Raw genomic sequence first — 19,192 nt, forward strand, 5'->3', positions numbered from 1 at the left:
CCCGGTCCTCAAGCACCACGTTACCTCCCCAGCATCGCGCTGCTGCGGGCAGGGCCAGCAGCCCAGGGCACCGAACGGCAGCTTTGCCAGCCAGGAAGGGGCAGGATCTGACCACTCACCACACACACACCCCTGGCTGCGGTGCATGTCCGGGTGTGTGCCAGGGTGGTGCTGCTGAGCCATATAAGAGCTACAAAATGCATTGATTTTTGTTTCCAGAAGCAACAGACTCATTAGAAAGGCTGATGTTAAACTAATTAGAGGTAATTTCTTCATTTGCTATCTTCTTGCATGAGTTGCATGAGTTGCATCTAGCAAAAGAGCCACCTGGAAGCTCAGGGAATGTCACCTTGTGCAGTCTGCCTCCTGCCTGCCAGGCTGCCGGCAGCACGGAGCTGGCTGGGAGCGAGGATTTGCTGGGGATTGCTGACAGCCTACGGGCGGCCGAGCAAACAGCTGATGTGAACCCACATCCAGAGGTTTTGCATTCATCTGTGACAAGGAAAATGCCTCTTGCTGCAGGGCTTTGGTTTAAATTAGAAATGAATGTGAAGAATCCAAAAGGCAAACCAAAATGCTGAAAACCCACCCAATTTGCCTTTTCAAGCCACCACTGCACTGCAGCTGCCCTGGAGGGTCTGACGAGGTTGTGCAAATTGGTGCAAATGTCCCAGCTGAGCAAATTACCTAGAAATCACTGATGGAAAGGAATGATTTGTTCATGTACCTGTATAATTTTGCCACAAATCTCTGCTAAATGAGTAAGTTAGTTTGGATCTCTTCTAGGAAAGAGGGTTGAGGCTGAAAAAAGAGCTTTTTGTGAATGCAGAGAGAGCGGGAGGCTGGCAGGGTCTCAGGTGAGAAGCCCCCAGCTGTCGGGGCTGGCAGGGCGAGTGCTCGGCTCTGCACCACTCTGCTTCCATGGACCTGCCCTTGCTGCAGGGAAGGAAAGACAAGAGGAGGCTCATGTCAAAGAAGCAAATATTTTATTGTGTAAAAACCTAGCAGACATCCGAGTACAGCTTCCCATTGCACCACAGCACTGCCTTGCATGCCAGCAGGATGCGCCCAGATGTCCCGAACGGGCAGGAACCATGAAAGCACATATGGATCTCTCTTCAAATATCTGTGGAATTATAAAAGCTTCAGACTTCTGCTCTTGCTGGGTGTCACACAGACCCAAAAGCATCCTTCAGCTATTTGGCTGATTTTTGAGCAGTGCTATGTGGAATGAGACCTCTGGGCTGCACTTTCTGAGTTGAAAAGGACGGGGGTTGGTGTTCCTCCAGCTCTTTACAGCGTGGCCTTCCCCCAGCCAGCATGGCATGTTATCAGGCATCTATGGCAGCCGCTGGGTTTTAATTACAGCACCAACTCCTGAGTCAAACAACTGCAGGAGAACAAGAAAGTCCCTCGTCCCTGCGGCTGGCCCTGAGCAAAGCTGCGGTGATGGAAACAGGGCAGGAGCATAAAAAACCCCAGAACATGTTTAAAAACCTCCAGCGTCCAGACAAAGCGAATTGCAAATTAACTGAACAAGCACGGGCATCAGGATGAGTGCTCAGCAGGGCTGAGGGGGATGTGTCTGCCGGGTGGCGTGGTAGGAGCTGGGGGACACAATTTTTGGGAAACCAGGAAGCTGGGGGATGCCAGTGGACTCAGTCAGAGCTGGTGTTGTGGTCAGCTCTGGGGCTGCCCCTGGCACTGGCAGCGTCCCCATTGCCCACCCCCCTGCAGCCCCAAAGCGGGCAAGGGGAGGGCAAGGGGGGTGCCATCCCTGGTGCCGCACACCCCGCGGGGCATCCCTGGCACCGTCCTGGCTGCTGCAGAGTGGGGAGCACAGCTGGGCATCGAGGCTGAAGCTGGGCCAGTGCCTCCCCTGCCATGGGCTGCTCCAGGGTGCCGGGGGGGAACCTGGGGACACCCGCTGGCCCGGTGGGCTGGAGGGGCAGCGGCTCGGGGCCAGCACCACAAACTTGCCACTGCTTCTCTGAGCTAGTGCCGGTCAGCACCTGAGCAGTTACCTTAGTCTTTTCCCAGATACTTCCTCATGATACTGTTGACATCATCTTCCTTCCCTTCTGCCTCTGCCCGGTGGCTTGCTCCACTGCTCTGGGTGCTGGCTTTGCTGCTGCACCCTTCCCCATCCCCTCTTTGCGGCCGGCGCTTGATGCTGTCGGCGCTCCGGGAGGAGAGGAGGGAGCCAGAGGATGAGGAGGAGTCAGAGAGGTTGCCAGGGTCCTCCCGGGGCGCTGGGCTGCGCTTGGCCATGCCCTTCATCTCGGAGGAAACCGAGCCACCCACTATGGCCTCATCCTGGAAGCGGACGGTGAGGGGCCGGTGACCGTCCTTTCTGTCCCTCCCGGGCTTGGCCAAGCTGCTGGTGGAGCGGGATTTGCGAATGGCCGGGAGGAAGTCGTCGAAGTCAACGTTGGTTCTCCTCTCATAGTTGAGGGTGGGTATTCTCCAGCTGAAGGGGTCCTTCCCCTCGCCCAGCCCATCGCTGGATGGCGAGCTCAGAAGCCCCCCAGAGCCCCTTCCCACCTCTACATCTTCCACCGATGGCTCCAGGCAGCTTCTCCAAGAGCTTGGCCGCAGCGCACCCAGCACCTCCATCCCTGCAGCCGGAGAGCTTGGCCAGCGGCTGGAGCCATCAAGGGTTTGCAGGAGGGAGTCATAGGAGCCAAACTTTGATGCTCTTTTCAGCGCTGGAGAGCGTGCCGGCTCGGCCAGCTCCGAGGCCATGCTCCGCAGGCTGGAGGAGTGCACAAGGCTGGTGCCTGCTCCTTCACCTTCCCCTGGCTGATGCCCATCAAGCTTCCCTGGGGATTCCTCTGCCGCAGGAAAAGCTCTGCAGCGCCGCAGGGCTGCGGCACCGGTGGTGCGGTAAATGGGGAGGGGAGAGGTATCACCCAGCGCCGGGCGCCCTTGCTCCCACTCTGCTCCCCGCTGCCGCCGCAGCTCCTCCACGTACTCGGAGAGGGCGGCCGACAAGCTGGGTACCGGCCCTGCTGCCGGAGAGAGCCCTCTCCTCCTCGGCACCGTCGGAGACAGCGGGCTGGGGAACCTCCCATCTGGGGTGGGGGAGCCCCCCCGCCGCAGCACCGATGGGGACGTCTCTCCAATTCTATCCGCAGGCTTTTTTTGGATCTCCAGCTCCCCTCCGTCTGCTAGAGGTTTTCCATGTTCCCGTCTTCTAGCACCGAGCAAGGGACTCGCCATCCTCCCCAGGTCCACAGCATCGACAGACCTGGCAGTGCTCAGGGAAGAAGACGGCCGGCTTGTTTCTGGTTCCTTGGTGTCTCTGCTCAACCTAAACAACAGATATTGGTGTTAGTTTAAGGTGCGTGATTTCCAGTGACCATAATGTCATTCAGCAAGGACAAGGATGAGCAGCGAAAAGCAGGTGGTCTCAGAATAAACTCCCACTGCCGCATTGAGCAGTTGGGCAATGCCCAAAGAGTTTGTCTTAAATAAATCAGCCAACCTGGCTAAATGCATGGCATAGGGTGTGTGGTGTGACCACCTTTAGCTCTGCCAAGCCAACACATACCTCCAAATGTCCTTTTTTCTTGACAGGTTATAGTAATATGTAGGATTTATTTTCTTTTTGTCAAAGCCAAAGATTATTCACTAAAATTTTATGAAACCAGCTCGCAGAGTGTCCTGAATGCATCTTAATGTTATTGCGGGGCATGTTTCACCCAGGGTCCTGCTGGGGAGGGAAAACAGTTGTGAATTGCAAGAGCCAAATGATGCCTGGCCAGGGGCTGCTCATTGAAGAGCGACTGACAGAAGTGATGTGTGGGGATGGGTCCTCACTCTGCAAACAGGGGCTGGTGCAGATGGCAGGAACCGTGTGGGCTCCACCTCTGCTCGCCTAAGAAGAGCCACACCGGTCACTGTCACAGCAGGCCACCATCCCCAGAACAGGCAGCCCCCACCCGGCAGACTGACAGACAGTCTGTAGGGTTGGTTTAGCCAGAACATGATGCCAAACTGGGGATGGCAGTGGCTCATCACAGGCAGCTGTTGCTGTTGCTGCCGGGATTGCAGCACGTGCAGAATGTGTATGTGGAGCAGCAGAAAGGGCAAGAGGACGACTGCTGCTGCTACTACTACTACTAATACTACTAATAAGGCATGCCAGCAGAACAGGACACAGCGAGTCTGTGGGTGGGACTGGTGCGTGGTGCCAGCCCGCGGGGACGCGATGCCCAGGAGGAGCCTTGCCGGCCAGCTGGTTTTCCTCATTTTAACTCTGCTCCTTGCCCCTGGGCTGCAAGAGCAGCTCTGGGACCACTGCGGTGCAGTGACACTGTTCCCACTCCTGCACTGGCTGCTTGCTGAGCGGGACAGGGATGGGGTAGCAGCATGGCAGGAGCAGGGGATGGTCGTGCCTTCTCCCAAATCCTGCCTGTCCCTCCGCAAAGCATTCGATGGCACCAAGCACCCGCTCTGCCAGGACAGGAGCTTGGGAGCTTCTCCTTGGACACTTTGGGACGCCAGTGTGGCACCTGTTCAGCTGCCAAAGCCCCTTCCAAGCAGCTGGATCCTGGCATATGCGGGCTGTAAAAAGGGCTTCTCTGCACCAAGCCTGTCCCCTTCCTTGTGCAGCTGATTTCCAGAGATGGGGCACAGGCTGCAATCACCAGTGGGCTTGGCGTCACTGCTGACACTAAGGTCCCAATGTGACACTTTACATGCGCCCCCCCTCCCCCAGCACCTCCTTTGGCTTGATGGGCTGAAAAACTGTATTTTCTGTCTGTCCCACTGTAGGGAAAGGGAAAGGGCCTCCTTGCCAGGACACATCTGAAACAAAGCAGGCACTCTGCAGGGCTGTGCCGCGCCTCTCCTCGGTACATCGCTTTAGATCAATGATAGCCAGTTACTATCTATAGCTGCTCGTGCGCAGCTGCTTGCCGGTGAGACGAGGAGTGTAGGTGCCTGCGAGCAATGTGTTTTGACAAAGGCTGCACCAGTGCTGGCAGCTGCCGGGAACACCAGTGGATTATCCCCTTTTGCGGATAACCCGGCATCACTCAGCCAAGGGGCACCTGGAATTGGCCTTAATGAGAAGGCTGCCGGGATGTGAACATGTCTGAGAAAGAAAGGAGGATGGAAGAAGAGAGCGAAGGGTAGAGTAATGCAGCAGAGCGTAGATATAAATACATCTCTGGGAGGCCAGCAGGCTTCGAGGTGCAGGAGCAGTGGTCAAGTTTTACATCACTGGTAATGAAGCATCTTGTCCCGGGAATGCTGGCGTTGCCATGGGAACGGGGTGAGAGCGGATAATCCAGCCACCGCGCGGGACCCCTTTGGACCAGGCTCTGCTGACCCATGAAATAATTTACGTGCCAAGACAGGTTGAAGACAAACTCCACGGCCGGGAAACGCAAGCAATTGCAGAAGCGATGGGGTAACGGAGTGGCTTCAGGTCCCCAGCGCCTGCTGGCACAACCTAGGGCACAGAGATGCCCTCCTGGCCCCAGCGCTCACCACCATGCTGTGTGCCTGCGGCTCATTAAATGGGCCCAAACCATTTGATTATCCAATGTAAAATGAATTAAGCAGAGATTTAATCTTCCTGGAACGCAGCAACCTCCAGGGCTACCCTGCACTGCTGCACCTGACGTTGCTGAAGCCTCGCAGCTGATTAATAGTTTGAGACATTTCAATAATGCTGGTTTTTAGGATCCTAAATTGCATCTTACCTAAATAGCTTGTGTAATCCTTCCATGAGAATTTGTACGGAAATTGCTCCAATCACTCTCTACGTTTCCAAATAATATTGTAAACTGACTGCTGCACAACCGGCTTTCATAAATTAAACAGCCAGCTTCAATATTTTTATTTGGTTTTTAAGACTGAGATAAAAGTGATCTGGAGAGGTAAGAAACACTAATGGACTGTGAACACGGGTGGTTTACATGCTGCTATTTATTGTCCTTTTCAGCATGACGGACGGTTACTATTTTTATGAAAAATCTTCAGAGCCTGAAATAGAGCAAAAGCTGCAAACATGGGACTGTTCCTCCAGCTCCCACGGCCAGTATGAGTTCGGCCGCCGAGGCCCCGCAGCCCCCAGGGTCCCAGCAAGGACCTCTGTGGAATGGAGGATCTCCTGCCCATGGTCTCCATGCCCTCGTTTTCAGCAGAAGAGCTGAAGCCCAAGACCACCCCATCCATCCTTGTCTCTCCCAACAGTTCCCATCAGCTGCATTCACCAAGCAAAGCCCACCTGCACACGGCAGGGAAAGGGCTGGTTCTGACGGAACAAGCCCACAGGCCAGTGCTGGTGCTGCGCATCCCGCTGGGCTGCCGCAGCCGGGGAGGCTGGGCTGCTGTCCCCTGCCACCGGCCAGGCCGTGCCACCACGGCTGCACCCCACACCGCTGTACCAGCACACCACCCTCATAATTTCTTTTAACTTTAACTGTTCCTTTAACTGTACCCTCATGGCTACCAAAAAAACCTACCCCAAAATCATGGCTAATCTTCCCTTGGCCGTACTCAAGCCTTCTCAAAAGGCAGGGCACAAGTGTGCGACAGTCCTGTCCCACCCTGCAGCATCCTCTGCTCATCCATAAATCCCAGGCTAAGGGCCGACATGCCAGCAATAATTCCCAGGGCTTGGAATAACCGCCGGGAGCAGCCCCAGTAGTGGGTGATGCTGCAGGAGGCCGGACCACGAGCATGCTACAGCGGCCGAGCAAACCGCTGCTCCTTGCCTCAGCATCAGAGATTATTTTCCCCAGCCAAAGGCAACAGCAGGACCCGACGCAGAACTCAGAAGGCATCCGTAAGCCAAACAGAGTTCTGCAATATGCCATTCACACCAAAGCAAATGACACACAACAATAATTAGTGAAGATTACATAGCAATTAACATGATTACAATTATGCTAGTTGAAATAATTTATACAATAAAAATCCACACATGCATTGCAACACATGACCAGGGATGAAAGTGTGGCTCAGATGCTTTTCCTGGTAGCTCATAAATAAAGCCAAGACAACTCAATTTCAGGGATAGAGACGAGACTGGCCTAATTTCTGTCAGAAGAGAATTTTCTTGTCACACCATCATCTACAGAACATCTCCCAGTTTCCCATATAATGATTTGCTTTTGACGCAATAACGTTTAAAAATAAATGTGTTGGATCCCCATCATCCTTGGGACCTGGGCTCCTGCTTTCCCATACCAAAACAGAAAGGGAAAGGATGCTGGGGTGCCATGGGATGCAGGGACCAAGAGGCAGGGCCCTGTGCTGCAGGGCCATTCCCTGCTGCACCCCGGGATCAGCCCCTCTGTCACAACGCAACCCTGACCTGCCTGGAGAGGGGCAGAATAAATGCATAAAATTTTGAATTGGCTTCCTAAGAAAAAAACTAATAGTTTATTCCAACTCTGCAATATGCTGTATTTATTGAGGCTTAGCCCTGCTGGCCAACATTTTGTACAAGCATTTAAATAGCAGAGAATTAAAGAAAACGTTAATCAAATCTCTCGTTCCTGTGCACTACACTGACGGTAACAGCCTTCTATGCTTTCCTATGGCTTTTGGCAGCTGTTTGTTCAGGAAATATCCCATATGTAGTGCTGAGAAGCAAATGCTAGGAAGATTCATTTTTCATTACTGGGTGCTTGTGTAAGACAAAGGAATCTTAATAAGGAAGAGCTCGTTTCGCTGATCTCATTTTTATTACCTTACCAGTCTCATCGTCTGTTTGTTTGCATTTCATATAGCCTCCCTTCTAATATTTCCATCTTAGATTAGCTGAAGCCAAACACAGCTACGACACCAGGATTTGCAATTTGCCTCTTCATGACCTCCAGGATGGAAGCAGATTGTCACATAATTTCCAAGTCTAGGTACAAATTGCATCTCACAATGGCCACGGTCAGTCCAGAAAGTTATTTTTATTAAGCCCCACGCCTACATTCCTGCCCTTTTATTATAAATCTGAAGTATTTCACCTCAGAAATATTATATTAGCCATAACTCCTGATCTGCTGCCATTCATTTATGATCAGGGTTGGGTCATTTGGCCCAAAACCCCCTAAGCAGGATGGAGGAATTACTTTACTGATGGGTGCGGGGTCCCAGCAAGCTCAGCTGGTTGCTCTCAAGGGCTCCCACCCACCACCTCCCCGCAGGTCCCAGCCCTGCCTGACCACCCTTAAATTCTGCCTTGTATCAGCAATGGACCACTTCAAACTGCTCCAGCATGCTCGAGGTATCTGCTGCCAGGGGACTCACTCTTCAGAAAATTAATTCTGGCAATAGTTATTTTACTGTACAAAGAAGGTGAATGCAGCAGGGACAGATCTTGCTAGAATCAGAGCAGGGAGCTTCATACTAATGTCTGCAATGGAATGGCAATCTGCAAACCCTATCAAAACCTATTGGCTCGGAGCATCTGTCTACGGACCTGCACATGAACAGGGAGCAGGCAGGTGCCTCAGCGAGCTGTGCCGAGCATCATCCCAGCCCCTGCCCTGGTTCCAGAGGGAATGGTGGGAAAAGCCAGGAAAATAGTAACGCCCATCCTGATACACCATCCCTGGGAAAGCAGTGTGGTGGGGAGGCGCCGAGTCAGGGGCTGCAGGCAGGGGTAGAGCCAGGGCTGCCCACCCTGAATTCAGCTGGTCGGTCTTTCCACCCTCATGCACAGCTGGCTGCCAACACGTTCCACAGCAATCAATGCTACAGATAATGCATTATGCAAAAAAAGCGTGCTTTTGTTTGTTACAAAGCTATTGCTTTGCAGATCTTTTCATGCAAAGTAGAGAAAACACCTTCCCTACATGGGGATGATGCTCTCTGGAGCCACTTTAGCCGCACGCTGCTCCCAGCTCCAGCACTCAAAGGTCCATCTCTGCTCATCTGTGGCTCTCCCAAGCGTCCAAGGAGAGCCGGTGACTTCCCTGTCCCCACCACCTCCCTTCTGAGATGCAGCTACAAACCCCTGATTTACAAGGCTTTTCAAAACTTAACCCATGCAATTGTTTCACACATGAAACACAACGGGTTCCTCTGTGACCCTGCAGTGCCGGGAAGGCTGTAAAACCATGGGTTTGCCTCTGGGCTGGAAGATCCTTCTGATGGACACCCAGGCAAGGCGGCCTCGATTCGAGCTAGGCACCAGGGCACCTGCCGAGCCCCGGGCAGCTCTGCTGCTGAGCACCCCGGGGTGGCAGCAGGGGCTGAGCGGAGGCAGTTTGGCCATGCGAGTGCTTGGGCCACTCTCCAACTCCCTCACAGCCCATTAGCATTACTGCCAAGAATTAACATATTTTATATTAGAACTGTATAAATGCATACTGTTTCCTCAGCAGCGAAAGGCGAGCATATGGCATATAAATCCTCAAATAGGCTGCATCGCCTCTTTAAATTATCTCTAGAGAATACATCAAGGGATATTATACTGCTTGAAGCATGTTTTTGATGTAGCGACTTTCATCTAGCGTTTCACTGATCCTGGCGTGGCAGAGACTACCTTCCTTGATTTGATGTTTTGACCTTAAATACCACAGGTCCCCCTGACCTCCTTTCTGCATGTCCTGAAAGGAGCACAGCCAAGCACCCACCATCCCCGAGCCAGCACCTGCAGCACCCCACAATGAGCCACGGGGGCTCCCCTGTCCCCATGCAGCTGCAGTGGTGCCACATGGTGCTCCTCACTGCACCGTGGGATCTGTTACCAGTAAAGGGTGACTTTATTTTATCCATGGGAAAATAAAAGCCAAAGAGAGCACATGGGAGCCCCTGAGCATACACAGTGCTCGGCTCTGCTGAGCGATTTAATGGGCTGCACCCACTGTGCGTGTCCCCCATTTAAGGGGCCACAGCAACCACACCCCCAGGCAGGCAGGAGCTAGGAGAGCAGGCAGCACCTGCCTGCCAGGCTGCAGGGTCAGGCCATGCAGACATCCGTGACAGGAGAGCAGCTGCCGGGGCTGACAGCTCTGCTTCTGTCCTTGACATTCCGACAGGGCAGGATGCCTGCAGCCACCTCTCTGCGCCTGAACGCTGCGAAAGCAGCACTGCCTGCAGCCTATTCCTGCCTCTTGAACCATTTTTACTTTTTTAATAAAAATACGAGAGGGTTTAAAATACCTTTGTAAAGGCTTGCTCCTGCAAGATATTTTTCTACCCTCCATGCATCTGCAAGACGCTGGAGCTGGCACCAAGCACCTGCGGTTTCCCTGGAGGAAAGCTGTGGCGGGTGCCCCATGCTGGGGGAGCAGCCACGCGTCTGTCACCGCTGGAGGTGGCCATGCCCAGGACAGGCTGGGGATCCCTTACCTTGGGCTCGGGGTGCTGTGGCTGCCAATGAACTGCGCCGAGACGCTCCCGGCCACACTGGCACCTGCTGGGGAAGACCAGCCTGCAGATGACCCTGGCCAGGACTTGGTGCTCTCTGTGGGCTCCAGACTGAGCGTGGAGCCAACGCTGGAGCAGGCGTCCCTGTGGGGAGAGATGAGACTCAGTTAGCTCTGCAAGTGCAGGCAAGGGGGCCGGCAGCACTGGGAAAGGGTCCTGGAGCACATGTAAGGGTGAGGCTGGGCACAGACCGGGGGCTCCTTCACAGCCCCAGCAATGACTGCTCCAACTGGTGGGCTCTGCTCCGGCTGTTTTGTGACACCAGCACAGGTTGGATAAAACAAACCTTTCCAGGCAACCTTGTCCTTGTGCAATTGCTGCTGCCATTAACTATTTTCCCCATGCCCTGTAGCCTGTAGACAGTAGGCAGGGAAACCCTGCTGCTGCCTGCAGTGCCTTGGGACCAGAGCTGCAGTGGCAGAGCCAGTCTGGGACTGGAGCTACCCCTGCCCACCCACTGGGAGCCCACACTCCAGCTGAAGCAGATTAAATTCTTTAGGATCTCAGTTTTCCTTCAAAGCCATAGATCATCTTCATATTCTCAAAGTGCAGCCCAGGGAACGAGCGCATCCCACCCAGTGTAACAGTCAGAGCTCCCAGGGAAAGTGAGCAGGTCAGAGGGCATGGGGGGGGCACGCAAAGCCAGTGCATCCGAAAGCCCATCTGTGCCCGAGTGGAGCATGGTGCCTTGGCAGGCTGCGGGCAGCTGGTGGTCCAGGACCCATCGCACAACCCGGTGCAGGCTCCTGCCCTTCGGCTGGCAGCTCCCCAGGGCTCACTCACGTCTCCCTCCTGGAGCAAAGCGACTCCCGCACCGTCTGCACGCTGCAACCAAGGGACGAAACAGTGAGTCAGCCGCGGCGCTGCCAGTGGCTCGCACGGCTTCCCCAAAGCCACCACGCGAGCCTGACGAGATGAAAACTTCCCAGACTAACTGTATCAAAGCTGCTGCGGTGGCTGCCGGTACGATCTTTGCCTGAGCTGGGCAACATACCCCCTCAACAGCCTGAGCAGAGCTGCAGTGGGCACCAGGGCGGTGGCAGGGCCGTTCCCAGCACCCTGCATGACTAAAGGCCACCTCACCTGCTCCCCGCACCCTTCAGGCCCTGGGCTACAAGAAGGACCCCCGTGCATGCACCCCCCATCACAGAGATGGGTGCTGCTGCAGCGCATGTTGCATTTGCACCTGCAGAACACCTCCACTGTGCCCACGCCGGCAAAGGACAGAAGGCAAAATACACCGCTTTTCCTGCATGCAGCAGCTCTGGACGTCCCTGCTGGGAAGTGCTTCTCACCTCCCATTAATGTGTCAATTGTATTGGAAATCACCTCTTTTTTTATAAAGAAGTGAATTTCTGAGCTCACGGTTTCTATCTCACCCTTCCCCGGTTTAATCACCACATAAAGAAAATCTCTTCTCACGGCATGGTGACAAGCACATCTCTGCTTTTTTCTTTTTTAAATGCATTTATCTATTTTGTCTCCATTTGTCATGATGACCCTTTAGCAATGTAGCAGAGGGGAAAATTGGGGGGCTGTAGAAATAACACCTGAAAAACTCACTGGAATTTGTTTCCCATTTTTTCCTAGTAAAACCCTCTACCAGATTCGCCCAGCTTCACTGGTTCCTCCAGGCCCCCAACTCCTGTGGCTGAACAAAGTGCAGGATTTTCAACCCATAAATCCAGCGCTGCAGCACCTGCTGACACACGGCAGCACGCCACACTGCTAGGGACAGGGGCTTGCTCTGTGAATGGGGCTATTTTCACCCTTTTTGCTTACTTTAAGCTGGGCCACACAGTATGATTTTAAGGGTGACGCTTTTTCATGAAATCTTTCATTAACGTGAAGTTTCTTGTTCATAAACATATGCTGCTGCAGCGAAAACACTCGAGGATACAAATGTGCAGTTACAGCCCTCCTGGCATTGCCCTTACACAGCGCAGCATCCTTCCCCATCACAAAGCATCTGAGCCTGCCCCTTTGCCGCCCCCCAGCACCCTGCAGCCCCCCAGCCCTCCTTGCCTCACCTCTCAGTATCGCTCTCGTCGCTGGACCGCAGCTCCTCCAGGGCCACCTGCAGGTCAGCGATGCGCCGGATGGAGGTGCCCAGGTCAGCCTGCAGGACCTGCCGCACCGCTGCCAGCTCCGCCAGCTGCTGCTCCTGCACGGACAGCACCGAGTTAGTGCCTGCACCCCGACGCGGCACCCCGAACCGCGGAGCAGGCGGGCCAGGTGTCTGCTGAAACCCCCCCCACCCCAGCGTGCTGTGCCCTGCCAGGGCTTGCTACCTGCCGCTGCACCCTGTTGCATGTGCAACAGCTTGTAAAATGCAAACTTCATCGTACATGAGAAGAGGAGCAAATGCAGCTGAACCCCTCCGCGACCCACCAATACCCCCCACAATGGAAAAGGGCTCAAAGGAGATGAGCCAAAAATCCCAAGCGCTGGGCGGAATGTAAGGAACCACCAGCAATTACCATGCAGAAACTGAAATTAACCCCGGGGAGGGGTGGGTGACCTTGGTTTTAGGCATACAGCTGCACCTGGGCATCATCAGGTTGTACAAACAGCCTTCCGGAGACAATCATTAGAGAGTAATGTCTTCCTGAGCCAGCCAGACGAGTGTGGGGGAAGCATAGATGTGGCTCAGCCCAATACAAAGTATAAAACCTGGACAAGTAATAAAACAAACTTTGAAGAGAGCAACGGCCTTGAGCGCCCTTCCTGGCAGCTGGGAACGCCCAGCACCATGGCAGTGAGTGTACAGAGACCAGGGGCAGGCACCACATCTGTGTAGTGACTCGGGTGTATGTTGCAATTGCTGTACTGTGCCCGTGCTGCGATTTCAGTACGCCGCTGTATCGCTCTGCTAAATCACAATGTAACCTCAATGTACCAAATGGGTAAATCTGATGTTAAACATTAACGCCCCCCCGCCCTGCGTGGGACATGTAAAAGCACCCGGTGTGAGAGCACAATGTTCCTGCTGGGGACAGAGCGGGGCGCAGACCGCGGGGATGCTCCCAGGCGTTTCAGGGCTCCTCCTCCACTCACACACACCACACGCCTACTTGGAAATGCAACCCTTTCCAGAAACGCTGGAGCTGATAAGAAAAACCAGAAACTCCATTCATAATTTAAACTACAGGGAGGAAAAACGGGATGAGTAGCACAACCCATATGGCTCTGTGGACCCAGCATCGCCCACAGCCAGGCGGCTTCAAGCAGACCGAGGATGCCGACCCAGCACTGCCCACCCGCCGCAGCTGAGCACCACCGTGTTCATCGGATTCCAAGCCCTTTCAGCTAGGAAGGAAATCTTCGTGTGGTTTTCTAAACCTTCACACGGCGCAGAGAGGAGGAGAGCGAGCGCGAGCTGCAAATTCACAGTGATTGAAGCTGCCAGCTGTAAAATTGCCATCTCGGTGGTGACAAGGTGAGAGATGATTTGCAGCACGGGCTGCGACAGGCCATGGCGCAGGAGCCGGCAGACTGTCAGAGTAAATAATGAAAGCCCTGGGATCACTGGGCGCGCAGGCCCGAAGGGAAGAGCATTTCAGTTCATAAAAACATGCAAAGAAATATCCCAGTTCGGGTTGCACAGCATCACAGTTGCTTCTGGAAACACGCCGATATCGGTAAAAACCTGAACGCTGCCAAGAAGCTTTCTGAAACTCAGTGCTTCCGAGCCTTTTGCTTCCCTCCCCACTCAGGCAGATGCAGAGGGTGGAAAGGACCCATTTTGTCCCAGAAACTGCACCGAGTGGGGTGGGCATGGCCCGCTGCCCAGGCAGCAGGGATGCTCCCATGCTGGGGTTGGCCCTGCGAGCGGCCAGGGCCTCGGGAGGGGACACACAGTGAAATGCCGACCCCCAAGAGAAGAAAAGCCCAAGGGGAGGGAGCCCCAAGCCTCCCCTGGCTACACGCCTGTATTCAGCTATTTGCGACTGCTAGACCAGGCAGTAAGACAACCACTAGATAAAAAGCTCAACCCTTCAAACCGGCTGATAAGAGTCTCTATTAAACTAGTTCCTCAGCTCCAGGATGCAGCGCAAATTAAATATAGTTCAGTGGCTGCATTTAATTCCTTTCCTCTGTTCTGCTATTATTAACCTGACAGTGACTGGCAGGGAGGCAGCCAGGCACGCAGCGGCACGCACCCCTCCCGCACCCCAGCCCCGCTTTCTCTGGCTTCTGACAAGGAAAATCCCCCAGGTGCAGCTGCGAGAGCAGCAAACAGCGTGTCCCGGTGGCTGGTGGGGTCCCCCCGGCCCCGCTGCTTTCTGCCTGACAGAAATGGGACCACCGCAGGGCTGATCCCGCCGAGCTGGGGCTGCAGCCTGGTCCCCCTCAGGGATGCCCCGGTCCTAGGGCACCCACGGGCCACGGCACCCCTGCTGCATGGCGGGGAGGAGCTCGGCAGCCTTGGGAGGGGGCTGTGGAGGGCGCTGGGGGCACTCTGGGGATTGCACAGCCATGGGCACTACACACCATGTGTAACCCTGGGGTCCGCTGCCCATGTGCCGCCCAAGTGGCAATTTGAATGTTAGCCTGAAAATACCCGTTTCTTAATGAGAGCTGACACTGCTCAGGTACAGCTATGTTGCTAAAACAGGCTCCTTCCAGCAGAGGTGCTACCACCGCCATCATCGCCCCAGGTACCCGGGCTGATTAAATGCAGAGGAAAGCACGAGTCACATTCAGAGAACAGTCTGGAGCTGCTCCACGCCCGCTCTCTGCCGAGTGACTTGCACGAGCCTATGCCCAAAGCGATTTTTAGTTCTTGAGGACCAGGCATTCCTGTAAAGTGAATTCTGGTGAAATCTGCAGCAAGAAGGTATAGGGGAGAGAAACGGTACTGCTCCATTTCTGTACCCTGCCTTTCAGCTTGGGCTCAGCACATCCACAGCTCATGAGGGTGCTGCAGCCAGCAGAGGAGGAGGAGGAGGAGAAGGAGAAAGAAGAGGAGGTTAGCAGAGCCACGGCTGGGCCAGGGGCAGAGAAAGGGGAAATGCCCTGAGTAAACATGCTGCTCAGCATTTTGGGCTCAAATCAGTGCATTCCAGCAAGGCTCGTGCTTACAGTGGCAGAGCAGCTACCTTGATCAGCTCTGTGCTCATAATGGCAGCGCTGCAGTGGGGAGGAGGCTGCAAACCGTATGTCCCACCTGTCCCAGCGCTCGATCCCAAATCACGTGCAGGGAGGCACTTCACATTTTACTCAAACGTAATGTATCTGTACCATACAATTGTCTCAAGGAAGGGACTAATGATGCCAACATAACTAGATTTGAAATGCAAAAAAAATTATCTTCATAATATAAAGTGACAAGAATTGTCCCAGCATCAGGCCACTGCTATCCCAGGGAGCTATTAGACACCTTTGACACACGTTGTTTCAATCTAAATGTAAATTCAAGAAGCATTTTCCCTTTTTATACAGGAGCCGGTTTGAGTGTTTACATCCTCACTCAGGATGAACTGCCAAGGTTTGCTGGCTTTTTGTTTCCTCTAAGCAGAAAAGGGAGAGAAAAAAGGGGAGAACATATTTCTTGAGAAAACAACCTGCCTGTTCATGTGGCTCTGCTGAAGCAGGGGCATGCCTGGGAGAGGAACGATGCTCGGAGTTGAGTGAGCAGTGGTGCACCCCCGGCCATGCCGCCTACCCGTCCCAGTGGACCCTGGGCGTGAGCTTGACCTCCCCCACCCTGAGCAGCAGCTGGGAGCCAAGGAAATCTCCTGGCTGCAGAGGCACTGGGCAGGAGCGTTGCTGCACCCCACCAGTGCCTCCACCCTCGGCAAAGCCCCACCTCACCTGAGCCCAAATGGAACTGTTGCCCCCCTTCCTGGCTTCCCTGCATGTTGTGACTGGTTGCCACAGCCAGGGCCACCCGGCTGCTGCCCTTCGTCCTGTGCAAGAGACCACGCATGACACCAGCCAGGAGGCTGCCGGGACTGGAGTAATACACCGCACTGCAGCTGGACCTGGGGGGATGAAAGGGGACTTGCACGTCTTTTTGCCTGTGTTATTCATCATTAATGACCTATTATCGGAGCACCCGTGCTCTGGCTGGCGCTGATGATGATGGGGAACCTGGATGGCTGCTGGGGGAGCTGCAGTTAGAGGAGCCTCACTGATGAACGGGGCTTATAAAGCAACGTTGCCAGGGGAATCAGTCCTTTCCACCTCATCAAGGAGGGGGTGAAGGCTGGAGCAGCATGCCACACAATGCCTGGGGAGTAAGGCAGCAATTTTCCAACTGTTTATGAGATTTCTTCTACTCCTTTTCAGCCTCCACAGGGATCTAACAGGCACTGCATGGCAAACTGATCCGTGGGGGCATTTCATCCCCAGCCATACACATACACCTTAGCTGGGCTGCTCTTGCCAGCCCACAGCCCACCAAGAGCAGTACCGGGGCTGCACCGTGGGATCCCAGCACTTCCCCAAAAGGTGTTCTGCAGACAGGGGGAGCTACTTGCTCAGGGTAGGAACCCCACAACTGCTGCGCTGGGTGTCAGCACTGGAGCTGCTGACCAGGAAGGGTCCAGGTGCAGGACTGCACTGCCAAAGGAATCCCCATCAGCCACTCACATCAGCCCTTGGAAGCACACTCCTTCCTCCTCCCATGGAAAAGCAAGGATTAGCGCCTTCTCCCTTGCAAAGCAGCAGATACCAGACTTGTGAAAAGCCCCAGTGCTCCAGAAAGGGGCTATAGCTACTGCCACAAACCAGAGATGCTGAAGCAGAGCTAATGGTCCTTTCCTTCGTGTGTATGTTGGTTTTTCATTTAAAAGCTCCACTAATTTCTCTCTTGCCTTGCAGTGGTTTGGAGAAGCCCTACCGTGTCTGTCCTGCTGACCAGCAAGGAACCTGCCCATGCACCCAGCCGTGGCATGGGCAGTGTGGGGAGAGATGGGGACGTGGTACCAGCTGTGAGCCCAGGGAAGGGTGCACTGGCTTCCCAAATGGGGGCTGAGAGCCCTTCTGCTACATGGGCTCAGGAGTATCCTCTTGCTATTAAACCCCAGTCCCTGTTGGCACCAACATATCCTGCTCCTTCCACCAAACCAGTCAGTCACGCACAGCAGAAGTCAGCCTGACCAGCTCAGAATCCTGGCTGATGTATATTTAATAATCAATAAATAAAATATATGTTATGTCTGGTTTTGCATACATTTCCAGATTAGATTCTCCCATTCACAGTGTATCGGTGGACAGATTGCCACAGAGCACAGCACTCCCAAAACCCGATGGCACTGGTCCACTGGCAGGTCAAAAGCATTTACTTTGGAAAGGTGAGGTTAATTTCAGCTGACGGGGAGCCTGAATTAAAGGCGCTGTCAAGACAAGGGGGATGGAGCTTGCTTGGCGATGGTCAGCACAGAGCAAACCCATGCCAAGATGCTGGTGCTGACAGCCCAGACTCCTGCCCTTGCCTGGGGGGGGGTCACAGGAGGATGCTGCTGCACATCTGTGCTGGAAAGATCCTGACAACACAAGTTACTCTGCAAAAAAATTAATTTCTACTGAATGTCAGAGCCGAGTGCTCAGCAGTGGGTCTGGCCTGCCGGCCACTTTCCCTATGTTTCATACAGCCCCTCTGCTCCTGTCCTGTGCAAAGCCCCTGACCCCCAGACCACCCACCTGCCCCTCTCACAGCACCACCTCCTCTCACTGGCAGGGGTGGAAAGGAAGAGATTTGGGTTGGAAAGGAAGACGTTTGCTGCACAGGGGGAATATCGCTGCCGCTTCGTGGGTACCCAAAGCAGAGGGAGGGGCGGTGAGGGCACAGTCCCCAGCACTGTGGCACCCCACTGCTGTCATGGCACGGCAGCAGGGCTGTCACCCAGCAGGGAGCCAGCACCGCAGCAGCAGAGGTTAGGACAAACGTGGGCTCTGCACCAGGCAAGGACAGCCAGCAAGGACAGGAGGAGATGTGGGCTGGCAGCTCCTGGGGCTCCCTGCTCCTGCGGGGAGGTGCTGCCCAGCTCTGCCCCCACGCAGCCAGCAGGTGAGATCCTGCTGCCTACTGTATCCCCAAGCATCACTGGGGCTTCCTCCTCTGGTTTGCCAGCAGTCTTTTCCAACAGCTAGAAAAAGATGCTCAAGCCCTCAACAGCCTGTGTGGCACAAGGGGCACCAGCTGGAGGCATTTCAACCCCCGGCCAGAGCCCGCCTGGAAACAGGGGAGAGAGAACATCTCAGCCAGCAGCTCCCCACCTCCTACCCCCGCTCCCCGCCATCTCTCCACATCCTGGCTTTGCTTTCATTGCTTCTCTGGAAAAGCAGTTCTAAAAAGAGGTAAAAGAAGTTCTAAACCCTCTTTTTCTTAAGAGTTTCTTTTTCATCTAATTTTGTCTCAGAAGCATTTGAAGATAAGTTAAAAAGAGCTAAGCAAAACCAGTAGTGAAATAATTTATGGGACTATAAAAGATGCCAAGGCAGGCACTGCAGAGCACACAGCGCGGCATCCTCGTCGCCGTCTTTTATTTTTGTTTGTGGTTCTGCTGTCACAACATAACCTTTGCAAGCTCCCATCCACCTGAAGTGAAGTGTAATCTAATTAGTCCAATTTGGATTGCTTCTATTTGAATAATTTAGCGTACACCTGCAGTATTCAATCATTATTATTTTTAATTAAGTAATTAACTCTCAGATTTTCAGAAAGTTTGAAGTGACAAATTTCCACAGTTAAAGTCTCGAGTGAGACGGGATGAGCAGCTCTTTCTGCGCTCGCAAACACCGGCGTTACTGGTAATTGGTGTGAGCAGCCACAAGTGCTGATGATTTCCTG

At 54.1% G+C, this 19,192-nt stretch overlaps 1 protein-coding gene across 1 annotated transcript in view; it reads right to left on the reverse strand.

The window, feature by feature from the left end:
• Positions 1-969: 969 nt before the first annotated feature.
• Positions 970-19,192, reverse strand: part of MYO18B (myosin XVIIIB) — a 73,328-nt gene continuing 55,105 nt past the window's right edge. The window contains exons 39-42 of the mRNA XM_075110743.1: positions 12,423-12,556; positions 11,176-11,217; positions 10,315-10,476; positions 970-3,313 (exon numbers count right to left, since the gene is read on the reverse strand). Coding sequence (XP_074966844.1) covers positions 2,026-3,313; positions 10,315-10,476; positions 11,176-11,217; positions 12,423-12,556 — 1,626 coding nt within the window. The 3' untranslated portion in view covers positions 970-2,025. The remainder of the gene's footprint in view (positions 3,314-10,314; positions 10,477-11,175; positions 11,218-12,422; positions 12,557-19,192) is intronic.

This window comes from Phalacrocorax aristotelis, chromosome 15 (assembly GCF_949628215.1).
Source record: "Phalacrocorax aristotelis chromosome 15, bGulAri2.1, whole genome shotgun sequence".
Taxonomy (NCBI): Eukaryota; Metazoa; Chordata; class Aves; order Suliformes; family Phalacrocoracidae; genus Phalacrocorax; species Phalacrocorax aristotelis.